Source organism: Aptenodytes forsteri, unplaced genomic scaffold (genome assembly GCF_000699145.1).
Source record: "Aptenodytes forsteri isolate BGI_AS27 unplaced genomic scaffold, ASM69914v1 Scaffold287, whole genome shotgun sequence".
NCBI lineage: Eukaryota > Metazoa > Chordata > Aves > Sphenisciformes > Spheniscidae > Aptenodytes > Aptenodytes forsteri.
This window is the reverse complement of record NW_008794854.1, coordinates 3691252-3710572: the sequence shown is the minus strand read 5'-3', so window position 1 is coordinate 3710572 and position 19321 is coordinate 3691252. Positions and strand designations below refer to the sequence as shown.

The 19321-nt window shown below is 42.8% G+C and overlaps 1 protein-coding gene across 2 annotated transcripts; it reads left to right on the top strand.

Moving 5' to 3' along the window:
• Window positions 1-7103: 7103 nt before the first annotated feature.
• Window positions 7104-18969, top strand: TAGLN3 (transgelin 3). 2 transcript variants are annotated; one of them, XM_009274582.2, is made up of 5 exons: window positions 7104-7494; window positions 7915-8096; window positions 8955-9129; window positions 14080-14182; window positions 18414-18969. In XM_009274582.2, the coding sequence occupies exons 2-5, from the start codon at window positions 7917-7919 to the stop codon at window positions 18553-18555; spliced, it is 600 nt and encodes a 199-aa protein (XP_009272857.1). In that variant the 5' UTR covers window positions 7104-7494; window positions 7915-7916; the 3' UTR covers window positions 18556-18969. The 2 variants fall into 2 exon arrangements, with proteins under 2 accessions (XP_009272857.1, XP_009272858.1); XM_009274583.2 differs by lacking the exon at window positions 7104-7494 and having other exon boundaries at window positions 7769-8096.
• The last annotated feature ends 352 nt before the right edge of the window (window positions 18970-19321 follow it).

Below are 19321 nucleotides of genomic sequence, written 5' to 3'. Positions count from 1 at the left end.
GTAGTACCGACATGTTGGGGCTGACACTGCTGTCACAGTACAAGGAAGCTCTGGACACTAACCGAGCAACTCGGCTCCTTGTGGTGTTGATTTTGATGAAACAATACTAGTTGAATAAGCACCTCGAGGTATTTGTCTTATATGTAATGCTTAAACTACATAACATTAACTCCTGCTGAGGAGGAGTCGATGTCATTCAAGTTTCATGAGTAAATAACAAAAAACTTTTATAGCTAGGCAGGAAGCTCGATTAGCATGTAATAACAAAGAAGCAGGTAATAGTTTTCATTAAAAAGAAACAAAAGCATTACCAGCTGACCTCAACTGTCCCTAGTCCTTACCAACATTTTCATTTCAGAGCTGTTGCAAAATCAAACTACTTGAGACTTAACTTGTGAAACAAACTATTTTGCCTTCTAAAAGGGAAGAAAATGGTGAGGCATGCTTTCCCGTGTTTGGGATTAAACTCTGCAGTAGACCAGTATGTGTTGAAAGAGTCTCTAAAGCTTATTCAACTTGTTTCCTAATAGACAAGTGCTTTTATTCTGTGTATATTGAGCTGTACTAATGCAGTTTTATATGCATGTATTTTTATCTTTTCAAGTATTCTATTTGTTCTGTCTCTTCTGTTGTTTGGCTTTGTATTACACACTTCAGCTGGTTTGGGGGGGGGAGTTGAGTGAAATGGTATTAAGCGTTTCATGTAGTTTCAGTTTAGCTAACTTATTTTCTCTTGCATCAACACTAAATGCAAACAAAGCAGTGTTCACAAAAAACCCTAGCTGGATAGGCCTTAGAAGAGCTGCCTCCTGCTGTTTCATTTTTATGTTAATTTTGATTACGTGCTCTCTTGGACATGCTGTTATTCAATGGGGCTAAGAGATTTATGGTACCATACTTTTCATATCAAATTAAAATGTGTTTAGAGAGAAACTTTCAACCAGCTATGTGTCTGCAGCTGCTCAAATGTTTTCAATGCTCTAGTTGTACTGCAATACAGAGTTACTACATTTTCTGAACCGGTGCCTTGGTCAGTCACTACATTAGGCCTGTGCTTGTCATTTCTCCTTGGCCCCCATCCTTTCCTCTGGGCGCAGGGGGAAACAACAAGTGGGAGGGAAAATTGTGTCCCGGGGAGTAATGAGATTTGAACTTCCTTGTTTTTTAAGTTACTCAGTTGTGCTGTTATAGAGAGGCCTACCTTACCCTTTCAGTTTTTTTTTTTTAAACAAAAGAGCTAAAAAATATGTTAAAGGCTTCCCTGGAAATAGAAGAGGGTTGTGTTTCACTTGACTCTAAGATCAGAGATCTCTGCTTTGAGCTGATGTACAAATTCAGTCAGATGTGTGAGAATGTAGAATTTCACTAAAGCTTGGTGAAAATTCAACAACTGTATAAGGAATGCATACAGAAATACCAAAAATCAGTGCGCGCACTCGCTCTTCCGCTCTTGTTCTCAAGCCCAGCAGGGACAGGAAAGGCGGAGGGAACCCAACTATTCTGTTTAATAGCAGGCAGCTTGCTACATACATGGTTTTAATGCCACTGTGCATGTTGCTTTTCTCCTGGCAGGTGTTTTCTAGGGGAAGAGGTTACTGTAACGGTTGGGAAGAAGAGACAGACATGAAGGACAAAAATACACTGCTCACAGATTTACTGCTCATAGGTTAGTTTTTATTGCTCAGATTTGCTTTGAGACTGTAGGACCTCATCTCTCTTCAATATGTATTTGCCTAGAACAGAAGAATGTTAGTTACAGCCTTGGCCATGTTACGCATAAGTCTAAATTACAGGACCTACTGCAGTCTAGTTGCAGGCTTGACCTTGTATTTCTCTTTCAAGTCCTGCATATGTATGTTATATGGTCCAATGCTTCTATTCCATTACAGAGAAATGGGCATCCTCCATATGACGCAGCAATTGTAGCTTGTGATCTGCTCACGGGTGAGGAATAGGCATGTTCTCAAGCAGCTACAGTGTCTTGATTTGTGTTTGGCAAGGAGCTTTGGCTAGCTCTGCATTTATATTTGGCATGAAAAGCAAATGACAGCTGCTAAAACTTCCAGTCACTTGGTTCTGAAACTAAAATACAAATTTAAAATGTTTTTAGGCTAGCATGTGAAAGCTTGTGTTCTTTTTGGGCCTTCTGACCTGTACCATGTTCTCCACTTGCCTCCTACATGGCAACATGAGAAGGTCACTGCTGCCTGTCAGGGTGGAAGCAGGTGCTCCTGTCTGTGGCAAAAGTATGCTGAACAGTAGCACGCTTAAGGGTTGATGTAAATGGCCTGCCCAGACTTTGGTCCTGGAAAAGCAATCCCTGAAGGACATGGGCTGCCTGGGATCAGGTCTGGGCCTTACGAGAATCCTCTCCTTTACTTCTGTATTGAATATGGTTTGCTGGTAGAAAGCGTGCCAGAGCGTGCTAGTCCTTAGGACAGTAACCCTTGAAAACGTCCCTGACAGCAAAGTTAAATCCCTAATCATAAGAAGCAGCATTTATTTAGTTAGGGGATTTGATCCTGTTTGTTTGTTTGTAAATCTTGCTGTCTGTTTTGACCTATGTTTCAGTGAAATAAAGATGTTACTTCTTTTCTGTTCTTCTGGTAAATGTGTTTTGCAATGCGTAATTTTCAAACCAAGGTAGTTTTTGGAAGGTATTGGTTTTGTTGGGGACAGACAAAAAAATTGATATGATGAAATGTGTTGGTTTTCTTTCAAGGAGTCTGTCAATCCAGCACAAGACTTAAAAGATCCTGAGAATTAAAATGCACAATTTACCTCCAAGGTCATCTTGAATATCGGGCATGCTGGCAATTATATCCACCGGAGTTGGTTTCCAGTGGTAAGTGGTAACTGTTTCTGCTGGCAAGCTGCCTGGAAGGTGATCAATGACTTACAAATCCCAGGAACACCTCTGGTGATGGCAGCCTTAGGAGCTGCCTTGTTCTGCAGACCAGACTGTCAGTGCATTCTGTTCTGTCCCACAAACGGGAAGGTCCTTTCTGCCCGAATTACTTCGCTTTTAATCCCAAATTTGTGGTGTTCAAACTGTGCACTTGCTTGGGGCTTAACATCTTAAGAGCTGGCAAAGAAACGCTTTTGCAGGTGAAAGAGAAGATACTTGCTTAAGTTAGCACTTTTTGTCTTCAAGGCTCTCTAGATTTTAGATTTCAAATTAATGGGGAAGTTAGAATTTTTAAAATTAATGTTGCCCCCCTGTTCTGATATCTCTGCCACCTGGTTTGCACAGTTAAAAAGATGGCAATATTCCAATAGCTTCTTTTTTCCCCTAGTCTGACTAGTTCTCTTGCGTAGAACATCTCCAGGTATCTTACATCAAAGCAAGGCCATGAATAAAACCAAGGGTCTGCAGAGCACTTACCTGGCCTTGCAGCTCCCTGAAAAAGGCCCTGTACTTGCACTGAGCTTGTAGCGAACCTTAGCATCCTCTCTGCAACTCTAGAAAACATGACATCATGACATAGGCGTATATGCAGGGAGCCTCCTTCAGCAGCCCTTCAGAAGTTTCCTTGTGAAGGGAGATGCTGTAAACTGTTCTAGAGCTTTGGAAAATTTGCACAGTTAAAAAGATGGCAATATTCCAATAGCTTCTTTTTTCCCCTAGTCTGACTAGTTCTCTTGCGTAGAACATCTCCAGGTATCTTACATCAAAGCAAGGCCATGAATAAAACCAAGGGTCTGCAGAGCACTTACCTGGCCTTGCAGCTCCCTGAAAAAGGCCCTGTACTTGCACTGAGCTTGTAGCGAACCTTAGCATCCTCTCTGCAACTCTAGAAAACATGACATCATGACATAGGCGTATATGCAGGGAGCCTCCTTCAGCAGCCCTTCAGAAGTTTCCTTGTGAAGCTGTAAACTGTAAACTGTTCTAGAGCTTTGGAAAATTCCACGATTTTTTTTTTTTTTTTTTTTTTTTTTTTTAGCTTAGTTATGAAAGGTCCATTACTGCACAGTGGCAGACCTAGGAAATGGAGCCTGGACTTCCCAGTTATTCTAATTGCCGGATAGCTTTGTCTGATGGGAATTGACTCAGCATACTTTGAAAGATAGTGCTTTGGGACGGCTGACGTACCAGGCTTTTTCGAAGGAGTGAATTGCCAAACAGCGAATCTAACAAAGGTTAAGGGTTGCTCTGTAGCAGGATAAGTTTTACTTTTCCCTCTGTGTCCCAGTTGGAAGACGTTGAAAGCTATTGAGTTACCCTGGATCTAAACGTGGGTAGTGAGCTAATTAATGTTGGTTTTGTTGTTGGCAGCATTTGTTTATAGATTTACAAAGATTTTTAAATTTATAGGGTAATACTGTGATTATCTGAAAGCATAAGATGAGCCATAGCTCTTACAGGCATGAAATCCTACTTCAAGTATTCAAGCTTCATCTCTATTTTTAGTCATAAGTTCCAATCTTGTGTTACCAAGAAAAATAAGAGGACAAAATCCATCGGAAGCAGTAGGTGGAGTGTTCTAACGGTAGTACCCTTGCTGCTGAAAACCTGCCCCTTTCTTCCACACCACATTTCTAGCCATCAGGCTTCAATATGCCTGTATCCAACAGAAGGAACTCGAGTTCCTTCAGTTCTTCTTTGCTTTGTAGCCATTTGCTTTGCCATTTCTTAACTTCTGGTTTTGGTGAGCTGAACAGATAATCCTTCTGAAGTGATTACTGTGAAGGCTTTGATTTTCAGTCCTCTGGTTACTGGAGTGACTATTTGTATTTACTTCATTCTTTCACCGCTTTTTCTGGAGAGTGATTGTCAGAACTGGATATGATACTCCCATTGCTATTGCACCTCCCACGCTTTATTCAGCCAAGCCCTTTGGTCACAGTGTCTTACCCAGCGTCTGTGCCCACCTGCTTGTCTTCCATCACCCTCTGCCTTTTTTTTTAACATCTGCTTTTTCATAGGACAGAGTGCTACATTCTGAAAAGGACTTTTCTGATGATGGCTAGACTTTGGCTGCAATGAGACACATTTTTGCCTGCTTCCAGGTAGACTGCTTTCAAGAAGTTGTCTTTATCTTTGTTGTTTACTCATCACAGCTTGCGTGAGCTGGGATCTTCTTAGGAGTCTGGGCTTTTTTTGTGACTTCTAATAACATATTAAATAGTTCAGACCTGGGAACACATTCTTGTACAAACTGAATAAAAATATGCACAATCATTAATGATTTTTCAGTTACAGTCATATTATAGGACCTACTAGTTAGGCAGCTTTAATCTCTTTAATGTGTCATGTTGTTTCGGAATCAGTTTAGTTCCCTAATCAACGTGTCGTGCAGTAGCCAACCCTAATGTATTACAGAGTTATTAGTAAATTGCATCAACACTATTCCGTTAAAAAAACAATTCATTCCATTGTTTTTTCCAGGATTGATGGCACAGAAGCAGGCTTATGATTTGATTACTCGTACTTTGGAAATATTGGCGGGGGGCTGGCATTTTTCCAATCCTCTGCAGCTTTCCTGGTTTTCAAAGCCTTATTAAAAATTGATATTGATGGCCAAGCTTGCTTTTCAACTTTCACAGTATGGAACAGTCCCTCGAGAACAGGTTGCATAGCCAACATCTGTGAACGGGGAGACCTCTGCTCTGCAGCTTAGGAGAGTTAAATTACCCATCCCTGCCCCCAGGTTAGGAAACGGGGTCAGAGGCTGATGCAAAGGTAGGTGGCTTTCATGAAATATCATTGCCAGTGAGCACTGAACACCCTGGTGTGACCAGAAACAGCCAAGCGACCTTCTAAACGGAAGAACGCAAAAAAATCTGAAAGTGCAAAATAAAGCTTCTTATTCTTCGTGGAACTGGCCAAAGGGTGTAAGGCCCGGCCCTTAACAGTTGCTTGAATGGAAAGGACGTCAAATTCATGCACTGTCTTTTGCTGTTGCAGCTGCAGTTTACTCCTTCTCTGATCTCCAGGCTTGGTTTGCAGTCTTGGTTACTGCGCGTTTGCTGCGCCTTCAACAGCGTGTTCGCTGGGACGGAAAGTGCTCAAGTGGTGGCCCTGTCACGTAGCATGCTCTGAGTTATGTAATCAAATATTTCATAGGGTTTTAAAACTACCAGTGCAGAGAAGAAAAAGCACTAAATGAAATGCTTTTGGAGGACAATAATGAATTAGGTCATCTATTAAATTTTCATCTCTTGAGTCTGTTCAAGCCCAGCAGCATCCAAAGCAGTATAAATCTGAGAATTCATGGTCTTAAAATGAGAAAGTAATGGACGAAGAGGCCATTATGAGATAGATATACAAGAGCTGTATTCCTTTTCTCCTTTTTTTTCTTTTTAAATGCAGCAGAAGGACTTTGTTGGCAAAGCTGATTGTGAATCCACTTCAGGTTTATCAACCTCCTTTCATATCAAGCTGAAGATGAACCATTTGCCAAAAGGGAACTATTTCGTAGCAGGGTGGATAACACAGCATGGATGAAAGACGTTTGACAAAGTCTGGTGCAACTTGGAGAGGAGCAAAATGATTTTATTTAATAAAGGGTAAATCTGTACAAAACGGACCAGAACAAAGTCTCTTGTCTTAACTCTCCCTCTCTCCCCTCCCACCGCTGCAGTGGTATAATCAAAATTTAACTACCGTACATGGGCATAGCTCCCTTGCTATCACTGGAGGTATGCTGACTCATACCAGCAGAAAATACAATCCTTGTGCTTTATAGTAGGTTTGCTACTTTCCGGTGATTTCCCCTTGTTTTTAGTGGGTCAAGTTGTTTTCTCGGGATGCTACTGCACTATTTGATAGCCTAATATATACTAATGATAGGGTGATAATAATATTCTGCTACCTGCCTTCTCTTCCTTGACTTTTCATCCTATTGTCCCCTTGTTGAAGCTTTTTATCAGCACTTGAACAGGGAAGAGGAGAAGTTATTTTTCACGCTCTAAGCCTGTTAGTATTGTGATGCAGAACAGGGAGAAAAAGGTTTTGCTTCTGCTTTGTGATTAAAAATAAACGAGATGTGTAGTAATTCCTGTTACCTTCGTTTAACAGCGTGAAGTCTGGCGAAGTCCCTCTATTTGTATTTCTAACTATCCGGCACTGGGATGGTTGGTGCAGTTTGGGTTGATGCAGACTAGGTGGAGTAAAACTGAGCCTGTAGGGTGAACAGCGCAAGGCTGAGGAAACGTGCATGAAAACAGACTGCAGATGGGCGAGATAAACAGGATCCCCAGGCTGTGACTGAGTAGGCAGGCCTCTTTAATGGCTCTTAGCAACGCCCCTGCTTTGACCCTCCTCATATGTGAGGAAAATCAAATCAATACACTGTTCTTCAAACCACGATGCTGCAGCAGCAGCAGGGCATTGTGGCAGCCTTCGTCTCTTAAATTCATCAACGCTTTTCCGTTTGCTGATCTCTGGATATCCATCCCTGCATCTCTGCTGAGGAAGACCCTGACTGCATCTTTAATCGGATTGCTTGAGCTCCCATGTACAACCTTCTTCTTATTAGCAAGTATTAGGTAGGCAATTTTAAAGTGCTTTTGGATTTGCAGGCAGCTTTAACATTGATCTGACGACTCTATTGTATTCTCTGTAAACATAGTAGAAGCCTCTCTTTAAAACCTGCTCTGTTTTAAATCTCGCTTTTCTTCTGGTTTTGTGGTTGGGCAGGGGGGATTTCTGGTTTTTCCTTTTTTAAAAAAAATGTTGTAGCCGATTTGTGCTTTTGGAAAAGGATATTCCCTCGTTGATCCCTCCCCTGTTCTGCAGAACAGCTATAACCGGTGCCATACAGTTACTTTCAGTGTTGATGAACATCTGTTCAACTGTCTAACGTATAGGGCAGGCTGCTCACTCTTTTATTCTTTAATTTTCCGGTGCGTACTTCAAAGCTGCAGATCAGGACTCTACCCACTGAGTAAGTTCTGCTTTGGTTCCAGAGATGGCTAACAGAGGACCAAGCTATGGCTTAAGCCGAGAAGTTCAGGAAAAGATTGAGCAGAAATATGACCCGGAATTAGAGTCTAGGCTGGTGAACTGGATTATTGTACAGTGTGGAGAACAGATAGAGCACCCTCCTCCTGGAAGGCAACATTTCCAGACCTGGTTGATGGATGGAACGGTAAGTGTTTTGTCTAATTATATACTTGCATGGGTTTGTATGCACGGTGCCCTGATTTTCTGTCTTCATCTAGCTAAATTGGTCAGAGCTCATGGCCAATGCATAAATATGTATCTTAGCATCTGATTTATTTCCTTTTGACCAGGAATCTTAATCTCAGAAGATAAGTATTCTACTAGTGCACGGGGATTAGCACAGTACTTATGATTCTTATGAGTCATGCATGTTATATATGAGTATGACTCATTCCTTCAGCACCTTTTCTCATACAGTTAAATGAGATCTGTTTTAAAATCAGATGTATACTCTTCTCTTTAAGAAATAATCAGTGTTGACAGGGAAAGGTGAAGAGACACAGAAAATTTGAAGGATTGGATTATGTCATAACTGTTTTCTTCTTGGGAATAATTCTGTAGCTAAAACATTGTATTCTATTGGTTTATTGAACAACAGGCAGATGCTGCTGTTTGCAGCGGGCTGTAAGAATACGCTAATCATTGAATCTCTGCCAAAGTGACTTTAACAATATTTCAATTGACGTTGCTTATTTTTTTGGCTCGGGCATGTGGTTTCTTCTCTGTCAGTTGTTATGTAACCTTTACCAGTGATTGCTTTGTTGTTTCTAGCAGATTAAGATTTACGTGGTCAGGCTATTGCCATCAGTTAATGAAAACTTTCATGCATTTCTAATATACTTTTTTTATTATCAATTCACTTCTTTGTTTTTAATTGAAGAAATTATCTCCCTGACAGAATCTGGCCAGGTCCAAAAGCATTTTGCAGCATCATTTCATGTGCAGAAATCGCCTTCTAGTTTGGTGACTGCTTTCTAATTTTGTTTCTGTATTTATCTCTCAGCTGTTATGCAAGTTAATAAACAGTTTACATCCAAAGGGAAACGAGCCCATTGCAAAGATCTCTGAATCAAAAATGGCTTTCAAGCAGATGGAACAAATTTCTCAGTTCTTAAAAGCTGCTGAAATCTACGGAGTAAGAACAACAGATATTTTCCAGACAGTGGATTTATGGGAAGGTAAAAATAATAAACTGGAAGTCAGCTTGCAGTCTTCGTTTTACTTTGCTTTGATGTGTTGTAATGGTGCATTTTGTCTAAGGCATAGTCTCTAATGTAATTATCTTTTGTTTCTGTTTGCCTTACCTCATTACGGTGTTCTTCCGGTGGTGCATTATCTCCTCTGAGGGATTTATATTGCCCGGAGGGCATAACGGAACCTTTCCAAGCTCATGTGTTATCCAAAAGCCCATCATTCTGATAGAAATCCGCAGACCTAATAAAACAAATGTTCTCTATGCTAATTATTTCCAAGTAAATAGCTTCTCATAGCAAATATGGAAAAGCCTTATATTCTGATGACCAGATTCTATTGCAGTTTTCAAATTATAAGCAAAGCTTACATTAGAGCTATAAGATACATTCCCAGGAGCATATATGCCTCTGTGGAGCTTATGAGGGCTCATTTATGACTAGTGAGAAGCAAAACTCACTGCTAACACCATGTTAGCCGAGCATCTCTCTCTACGGATACAGTCTTTTTAGAGAGGTCACTATGGCAACAGCAAAAAAATTCAGAGTGCCCCTGTGGTTTTGCAGTAGCCCAGGTGAAGGCTATCTCCATCCCATGCTCGAAGTGGAAACTGTGTGTTCGAGTTCCTGAAGAGCTGAGTCATTTGTGCATTCGTATGGCTGTTTTTGCCCACTTCTCTGGTGAGGCATCTCTTCCTGGTGCTCTAAGCAAATACACTGTATATCCTGCGTCTTTCTGGACAAGGTGATGCAAAACGCTTTGTGTGAAGGCTCAAAACAAGGACAGCTGCAGGGTAGTGAAAGGGTCAAAAATCTGCCATGAGAATAAAACAGTGGAAAGAGGAAAGCAATCCATTGAGAAAGCTGGTTTGTGTAGGAACACACATGGAGCGAAAAAAGTGGGGTCTATTTTCACAGGCTGTCGGGATATGTGGAAGAGGTCACTCCTCTGAAGGACAGTTCGAGGAATGAAAGACTAGGAAGCTCTTTGTGGCTAGGTTAGAAGGGTAGGATATACTGACAGCTGGAGTTACTGGGATCTGTGACGTGCTCAGGGTGCCAGATTTGCTTGACAAATCCTACCTTTGGGCACAAGGGCAGGATTGTTTCTTCCAGTTCGGTCTTTAGTGTTTCATCCAGTCTACCTTTAAATGTCTTAAATTAAGGGATTTTCACTTCCCGGGAGTAACACCCTCCCCGCCCCCCCCTCAGCCTAGCAGGCTGTTGAAAGAGAGGCTCCATCTATCTTGTAAGGGATGGTAATAGCTCAGTTCAGATGCTGTTCTTTGCAGTCTTTTGCATCTCGTAATGGCTTCACACCATGCAAATGAAAGTACGGTACATTGATCCTTACGATGAAAAGGACTTGCTTTGAAGACAAAAAGCTCCTAATGATGGTGGCGCTCTCCTCATTTCTCTTCCTTTCACTCATCACCTTTTCTCAACAGATAGAAGGAAAAAAGCTAGTAGCTTCCAGAGGACAGGAAGCAAAACACAGCTCACAACCTAGGAGGGAGACATACTCGACTTTTCTCCGCTGTTGTTTTAGGACTTCCCAAAACTAACCTGTGTCTCCTCGCTTTCCCACTCCCTTTTCATCCCTCCTGCTGCTCATTTCAGTGCTGAGATGAAACAGTATGTCTCTCCAGCAGTGAGTCACTGCAAGCTTTTTGTGTCTAACCGTAACTCTGACCTCTAGCATTGGTGCTGCTTCAGGGCTGAATCGTCTGAACCTGGATGCATTAGCTGGACAGAAAGGGCAGTCTCTTCTTCACTGTTTTGTAATTACAGCACTCCTACACTTCACGCCATAACCTCTTTAGAAAGAGAGGAGATGTCAAAGTATGTTTATAGGGAAAGAAAAGTATGTGTAACTGAAAAACAGCTTTTCTCTGGCACTAATTGTTTTCTGAGAGCCTTTGCTTTGAAATTCTTAGTAATGATTAATTAAAATGTTTTAGGATGCAATCTGCTGTTGGCTGTTTCAAACTCACTCGGTCCATCTGGTGCATTTTTCTTCATCTCTGCGACTTCTTGGTCCAGGAGAATTATCGCCTCTCTTTTGGTCCCCTAATCCATGCCCAAGATATGGAGATGGATTCACTGTTTTTTACAGATACCTCCCCAGTATATTTCCAGGCAGGCAAGAGGCAGCTGTACCTCTGGGTACTTGTTCAGCCTTTACAAAAAAGCATTTCGGGAGTACTATGCAGAGCAGTTCTCCATCTTCGGGTTTGAACCTTCCCCTTTCTGGACCTGGAGAAGAAGGCCTTCCAGCCAGGTTTCCCCCAAAGAGAAAGGCTTACCAGAAGAAGTGACCAGAGGCCCCTTCCTCCTTGTACAGGCAGTGCCAAGATCCTCTATGAGGTTGTGCTATTCAAAGCACGCTGCAGAGGACACTGAAGATGCAGAAGAAATGCCGTCAGCGTGGGTCTCTGCAGCATGATTCAGGGAGGCTGAGGCTGGGGGCCGGGCAGGCAGCCCACATGGCTGTCAATGAGCAAGTACTGGAGCTGAGGGAAGGCACTGACCGCAATCTTCTGCAATGCCAGAGTCAAACCTGGCTTCAGAGAATGCATATTACCCCTTCTGTCAGGTGGCCGCAGCGTTAGGTGACTTTCTCAGTGGAAATTTAAAATTTTTCACAGCCCTTTTTATGCTGACCACCGAGCCCCTTGTATCCTTTGCTGGAAGAGGGCAAATGTCACAAGACCACATGGATTTGGGGTCTTCCCTCACCCCCAGCACCCCTCATATGCAGCAAGGAGGCTCTGCAAAGCAGGGCCGTGGCCACGGCTTTGTTTTGTCATGTGGCACGCAGCTCCCACTCGGTCTGTTTTTCCCCTGCAGCGTCTCCCACTCGCCACTGACAAATAAAGCAGAGCTGAGTGCAGAGCGCGGGGGGGCTGCCAGATGGCTGGCAGATGATGCGAGGCCGATCATCATATTTTGCTACCCGTCTTTTGTTTCTTTTTCTTTTTTCTATGCTTGCCGTCATTATTCAGCTCATTCACTTTTAAATCCTTCTTCACATCCCTCTTCATCCCAGTCAGTCACCGCGCTCCTTGTTATATGGGAGGCATCCCAAGGACGTTGTATGTGGCATCTGTTACAGCATATGGTACATCTGCTGCTTCGGGGAGCTCCGAGCGTTTCTGCCTCACTCTCTTCCATGTGCGCCTGTGTACGTGCGCGTGTGGGATGTCGGCTCTTCAGCTGCCCTCTTAAGCAAGGACCCCGTCTGATGCAGTTTGCATTAACAAATACAGTAAAACGAGGATTCTGGATGACTGACGATTTATTTTCTGAGCAAATGGTCCCCTGCAGATAAGATTGCTATAAACGTTAATAGGCTGTATGACAGCCACAGTTGGAAGCTGCTAGATGTCTTCAGCTTTAGGGTGTCTTCCTCACCTCAGCCAGCATGTTACGCATTTAGGTCTGTATGAACCAAAGCCCTGAACTGCGTCTGCCTATAATCAGGGTGATGCATAGCACAAACACAGAATGTGCAACTCTCGCTTCCCTCTACGCTCCAGCTGGTCTACAGTGATTTTTACTAATATTGGTCCACTGGAGGTATTTCTGAAATCTGTTATCATCATCATGTCTCTAGTATCTCATGTTTTTATGAATTACTTGTTTTCCCATGTGAAGAACTTCCAAAAGTTTACATGTCTGTATTGGGTAATGAGTTAGAGTCTGTCTGACTCTGATGTCTTTATGTTCCCTGCCCCTTTTACACCAAGTGACAAAGTGCAGGGGAAGAACCAAGAAAAAAGGAGCAATCTTAATTTTTATAAAATTTCTGTGTCTCCCTTGTTTGGTTTGTTGGGGTGTGTGTGTGTGTGTGTGTTTGTTTTTTTAATTCACTGGAGGAATCAGCAAAAGATGGTGACCAAAAGGGAAAAATTATTTATTATCCTCATTTTGGAAGGAGAGACAGGAGGAGGGGATACCATTTTCTAAATGCAAACCTCTATTGAAAGTGAGCCTTATATTTCAAAGGTGTAAGGTGCCCTCTTGGAAACCTGGTGAATTGTCAGCTAGGTGGACAATGTGCCTCTAAGCAAGTGATAGGCAATTTCACCCTTCCCAATACAGATGGGATAAATTATCCCCTGAAAAGCTTTTCTCTCGCTGTTGTTTGTGGAGGGAACCTAAAGAACTAGTGATGACCAGATATGTAACTTTTACTTGGCTAAAGATGAGATGAGCCCTGACTTTTTGAAGTGAGGAATGAAGTGAAGTAACAGAGAGAGGAAGTGGAAGAATAGTGGACTGCATGGCAGGAACTGAAGATATGAAACTGCAGAGCATTGATTTTTGGCAACCTGAGAAAGGAAGCCAGTAGGAAGGATTTGGGAGGTGATTGGATGGTTAAATTGGGAAGGACTGATACGAGTTATCTGCACAGGAGCTCTCCAGGACTGCTGTGAGCTCTGTTAGCACAGGGACTGTCTGGAATTGCCAGGGGTTAAATGGTGGGACCAGTCTTTCCAGTTTACAAGTGAAGAAACCGAGACACAGCACTGTTACTTAACACACCGTTCTCCTTCAGCCACATTTTACTGAGTATATTACCATTCTTTGTACACCAAAGTGATCTCTTCTTAGGAGAAAATTTTGCCAAAAGGATTATCTAGAAGGACTTAAAATAGTATGGGGGAAGGCATTAAAATAGCCAGAGGCCTGGAAACCTGGAAATGTCTGAACTGTTTTGTTTTAATGCTGTCCCTTTGATGACTTTTAATAAGCTCTTGCATGTCAGTACCTCCATTTCAGCAACGGTAAAATAGCATTTATAATGCTATTTATGTACTTTTTCAGGAGAGCTGAGGGAGTTAGTTAATACATTGGATAAGACTGCTTATCAGTGTGCCAAGCTATTTGTTGTGCAAGGATTTCTTATATTAATTTCACTGTCTGGCTTTCTAGGGAAGGACATGGCAGCAGTGCAGAGAACCTTAATGGCTCTAGGCAGTTTGGCAGTCACCAAGGATGACGGCTGCTACAAAGGGGATCCATCCTGGTTTCACAGGTAAAGTCCAAAGCACAGCTGCTCAGAGTTGTCTTCTTCAGGGAGCTGGTAATATCATCTGCCTTTAGGCTTTAAGGAAATTTATTGGGAAAGGAAGGGAAGAATCTTTCCAAAGTTTCCTTGTAATGGAAAGATTTTTCTCTCCGGAGTCTAGAGGAGGGAAGGAAAGACCCAACCAGGCAGCAACATTTTCTACCCTTCACTGGTTCCCAACTTTATCAGCATCACTGCTAGGCCCATGTCTTACCATATCTTGTCAGCCTAAAGTTACACCAGGGCTGCTGGGGAGGAGCCCTGTGGGAGCTGCGTAGCGCAGCCTTTGCTCATGTAGCCCCGTCACACCACCTTACGTGTCCCTCCTGCCCCAGAGCTGGGACAGCACTACTGGTACCAGGACTAAGAAGCGCATTGCCCGTGGCTCCAGCTCTGGTTTCCTCCTGGAGGCACCCCTTTTGAACGAAGCTGTAATAGGCTGTGTTGGTGTGGATGTGTGTGTGCATGCGTGGGGACCCTACTAGATGGCTGGCTGTTGGTAGTGCACACAGGGAGGAGTGCAGCATCCTGCTCCAGGCACCTCTGTAGCATATCCATCTCGCTGCGTGAGGGGCCCACACTGATCACTGAAGAAGACACATAATTTTCTTGTCCACTGACATTATCCCTGACTCTTACTCCCTAGAAGGAGAGCAATGATACTTAGGAAATTCAGCCACCAGTTTTGATGACATTCATCTATTTAGCAGCTTCAGCTAATCCTCTATATCCATTTATGAAAAAAAGGGAACAAAAATGGCAGCAGCCATGCAGATATGTGTCCTAAGAGTAGCTGGCAGGAAAAGTGCACTTTTGCCTCACATCAGATAACAGACAGAAAGACTGATGAAGACAAGGCTGTCGTGGATGTCTGCAAACCCCCATATAGTGACCCCTTTACCGAGCAAAGAGAAGGCATGAAGCTTCTTTCCATTTTTCATCAATCAAAAAATGATTTCCTTTCCTAGTCATCTTTTTTCTTGGGGAGTACCACTTCTCTGTGAAGAATTCTCTGTCTTGGCAAAGCTATTTATTTGCTCTAAAACTCCGTTTGTTTTGGCTAGGGAGGCTGAGAAGCAGGGACAGGAAGAAAAGGAAATCCTCCCACAGTTAGCCCTCCTGCCCCACAGGCGTATTATTGACATGATATTCTGCCATCCAAGAGTATTTCTTACGCCGAAATGTCTGAGGCATGTTAGCAAAAAGAGTGCTGGCTGCTTGTCTTTGGTTTCCTTGAATTTTCTGATGTCTAGGTGAGGCTCAGCAAAAGTAAAGCAAACTTCACTTGGTTTGTCTTAAACCTTGAGCTGGTTTAACTGAGGCTAAGAGAGACTTGAATTTTAGGTGAATAAATGCAAACTCCTATGCATTCTTTATATGAAATTAGTTTAAATTAACTTAATACAGTGCACAAATAGATTTGTATTTATAGAATATAATTGGCTTTAAAATTGGGTTCAAATCCAGTTACATGCTTTAATACAAACCAGACATGAAATCACTATGACCCAGACAGGCTTATTTGTTTTATGTAACCAAAACAAAGTCCTACATGGAAAAATTAATTTTCATCTGGACTCTTAATTGTGGGTGGGAACAGTTTTCATTGGCATAAATGAAGATGTGATCACCTCCCTTCTCCCCTAGCTGCCTGTCCTGCCCGTAGTGCTTGGATAGCCAATCCGTATCTATTGCAGCCCCTGAAATACCATTTTATAGCCACTGCCTTAAGGAAAACTGGTGTTATTTCTATAAGGAAACAACGTATTGCAGATCAGGAGCTGTTTTCTGCGTAGCTTACCCATCCCTTCAGGCAGATCAAGCCCCCTCACTGCCACCCAGTGAGTCATAAGTCAGGGCTTCCAGGCTGGTTCTTAATTGCCTTAAGTTAAATTGATAGAAGTCAAGATTAAATGGAATAAGAGTATCCACGCAGGGACCTACAGTGATTAAGATACCCCCACACTTGAGCTAAGCTGTTTAACTTTCCATTGCCAGTGTCTCACATACCCAGTCCCACCAGGCCCAATTCCCCCTTCCTTGCATGTCTTAGCAAGGTCCATGGGTCCGTGGCTGTTTGTTATCTTGTGGTTTGGCAATCACAAGCACTGGTGCAAAGTTGGCACAAAAAGTTGACAGATCTGGTGGGCTCAGTTTGCGGTAAGGGTGATGCCAGGTGATGGCAGACAGGCCAAACAGAACGTGACATAGTGTGAGACACTAAGGGGAATAGATTTGCCCTCACCTCTTTTTCTGCAGTCTCAGTTAAGGCCTTTTCCACCAACCTAAGAGCAAAACGTTAGTACATGTTGTTACCCGTAACACCATCATATACTAAATGTGGTGCTTATGATGGTAAAAATAACACTACGTGATCCAAACTGTATATGTAATCAACTTTTATTAGCATATCCAGGCTTCCCTTTCGTCTCTCTTTTTATTTCTTCTTTGCAGTTCTCATTTTTTTTTTCTTGTTCAGAGTTACTTTTCAACTTTCTGTGGAATTATTCCACCACACAGCTGCAAATTCTGGGAGGAAAGAGAAAAAAATAAGAGAATGTGTTCCTGGAATTTTAATTAAAATAAAGGCAGACACAGTGAACCTGAGATTCAATTAGGTAATAGGAGTAGTTCTAAAAACATCCTCTCGTGGAGATCCTGGCAGTAGTTCGGTGCCCGTGTAAGTATTCTGGAAAAGAAATTAAGCAGCAGCGAAAGGGGGTTGCTTTCTGAGGCGCCTGCAGTTCTGCCTGCCTCCCTCCAAAACGGCACGCTTTCCGGCAGGAGCCGTGGGATCTGAGAGCCTGTGATGGGCTTCTATAAGCCCTCTTACTGGTCTATACACTGACACTGGAGACCCGTTCTGAAAAATGACAGGTCAGTACAGGTTTCCTGGGGATCTTTCTCACCTTTCTGCTTCGCTGGGCTTCCATGCCGACATGGGTTCTTCTCCTGCAATGTCCTGAACACCCTGAGCCTAGCAAAGAGTTTAAGGGCTTTTTCTGGACTCGAGCCAGGGTGCTCAGCACAGTACGGGATCAGACCCTCACAGAGAGGATCATGTTGATGGTTTTCAGTCACAGCAGGCAGCTAATCTAGCGTTCTCATCTAGTGGTGGGGTGGGGAGAAAAGGGGAATTGTAGGGCGATGCCATATTGCAGGGTAACCTGATCCCAGGACAAACAGACACAGCAGGGAGAAAGATTGTACCTGGGTGGGAGTAGAGTCTGGTTGATTGAAAGCCTCCCTCAGTCTGGGGCTCTGCCGATTCATACGGCTTATTTGGCAGCAACAGACTGATCCGTCTCCCTTGTAAATTACTTGTTTTCCCCACCTTGTATAAATGAAAGATTAATCCAAGATGAACGGTTTCTTGCAAGGCAGCAGAGTACAAACTTTTGTGCCGCTTCGTAACCGCCGCTTTGGCCCTCTGTGCTATTTTCAGGGAAAAGAGGCTCCTTTTAAATGCCAACAAAGGTTCATTGATCCAAAGGGCTTTTGAGACCAGGGACACGGAACAGAAGTGGTCAGTATGTTTTGACAGGAGATAAAGGACTGTCATACAGTTAAGACACAGGTGCAAAGGACAAAGTCTATTGCTTAGAGGAGAGAGATCTGGAAATGGCAACAGAGCAATTGTTCTGTCCTGCGGGCAACCATCATCCGCTCTGCGAAAATGAGCAAGTCTCTTCTCTGTCCCATTGTTTCTCTGGGTACATTAAGCTCTTATTTACTCCACTGAGTTAAATTATACCAATTGGTACTGTTGCTCTAGATGGGTATCAACTTGTATTAGAGCACAGGTAAGTGTCTCATTGATCAGATCCCACGGACTACAGCTTTCAAGGGCTATAGGGCTTAACACAAATTAATCCTATCATGGGTGTTATATACAGCACCACATAAATATTTTACCTGTCATAGCTGCTGGGGAAGTCCCTTGGGGTTCTTGAATAAGCGCTACAGTGAAAGTCTGAAGTGTTGTAGGTTTGACTAGAGCATTACTTCTAACTGCAGGAAAGCGATTAGCCCAGCTAGCGTTGTCCATCCCATGGGATGGTGCAAATGAAATACTGCATTACAGGGGGAACGTCTGTTAGCATGAGCCCATTTCAGATTGCTTTTCGTGATCCTCTCTCTGGGCGTACACAGAATGACGGTATGTCTGTGTGTTGCTTTTTTGTATGTATCTGGACAGGAAAGCACAGCAGAATCGACGAGGATTTTCAGAAGAGCAGCTTCGTCAGGGACAGAACGTAATAGGCCTTCAGATGGGCAGCAACAAAGGAGCATCACAGTCGGGTATGACAGGCTATGGGATGCCAAGGCAGATTATCTAAAAGCATCTCTGTCTGTAGAGAAAACACTCCTTCTGCAGCATGGTCTGTTAAAAAAAAAAAAAGAGAAAAAGAAAAAAAAAGCTCATTAGTTCCCTTTCTGCCTGGTTTTTAATAGTTAGCGCTCTCTGAGGTTTGGGGTATTTTTGGTTTGGTTTGTTTTATTTGCAGCTGCAAGAGTTCATCTAGGCACTTGGGTTTTCGTGGTGGTGTGTGTCAGTTCACAGCACGTGCGCACTGCTGCCTCCTACTTTTCACTTCTGAACTATGCAAAGACGATTATTCTGTATTAATTTATTTGCAAAGTGTTATCTTCCATATTTGTCTCACACCGCACTTGTATTTCAACCAGTAACCTCGTTCTTCAATTCAGTGATGATATTGTTTGACCTAAGAATAAAGACAAATTAAAGACACCTCTTAGACTCATTATTTAAAGGAGGTAAAAGCAATTAAAACCAACAAACATATGGTACAACGCTGAGGAGTTAAATGTTTTCAGTGGTTGATCTGTCTCGTCTCTAACCCAGAGCCCTCTCTGAGTGGCTCTTTGCTATAGCGTTTACAGTCTGTGTTACATGTCCAATGCAGTGTTTGTCTAAAGGCACACCCCATGTATTTTCCTAAAAAGAAGAAAAGATATAATATCCATTGAGTCTGATTCATGTAGTCCCACCCAATTTAGCTCAGATTTCCCCTGACCTAGTCTGCTGGGTTGACTGCAGCTGGCAAATTTGTGGATCGAGATAAAATCAGGTTAATAGGGAAA

What these genes read in the sequence shown, in the direction of transcription:
- TAGLN3 (XM_009274582.2), top strand. Translation starts at nt 7,917, where the DNA reads ATGGCTAACAGAGGACCAAGCTATGGCTTAAGCCGAGAAGTTCAGGAA. An exon ending in CCTGGTTGATGGATGGAACG is followed by an intron (nt 8,097 to 8,954) that starts GTAAGTGTTTTG and finishes TTTATCTCTCAG; the next exon opens with CTGTTATGCAAGTTAATAAA. An exon ending in GACAGTGGATTTATGGGAAG is followed by an intron (nt 9,130 to 14,079) that starts GTAAAAATAATA and finishes CTGGCTTTCTAG; the next exon opens with GGAAGGACATGGCAGCAGTG.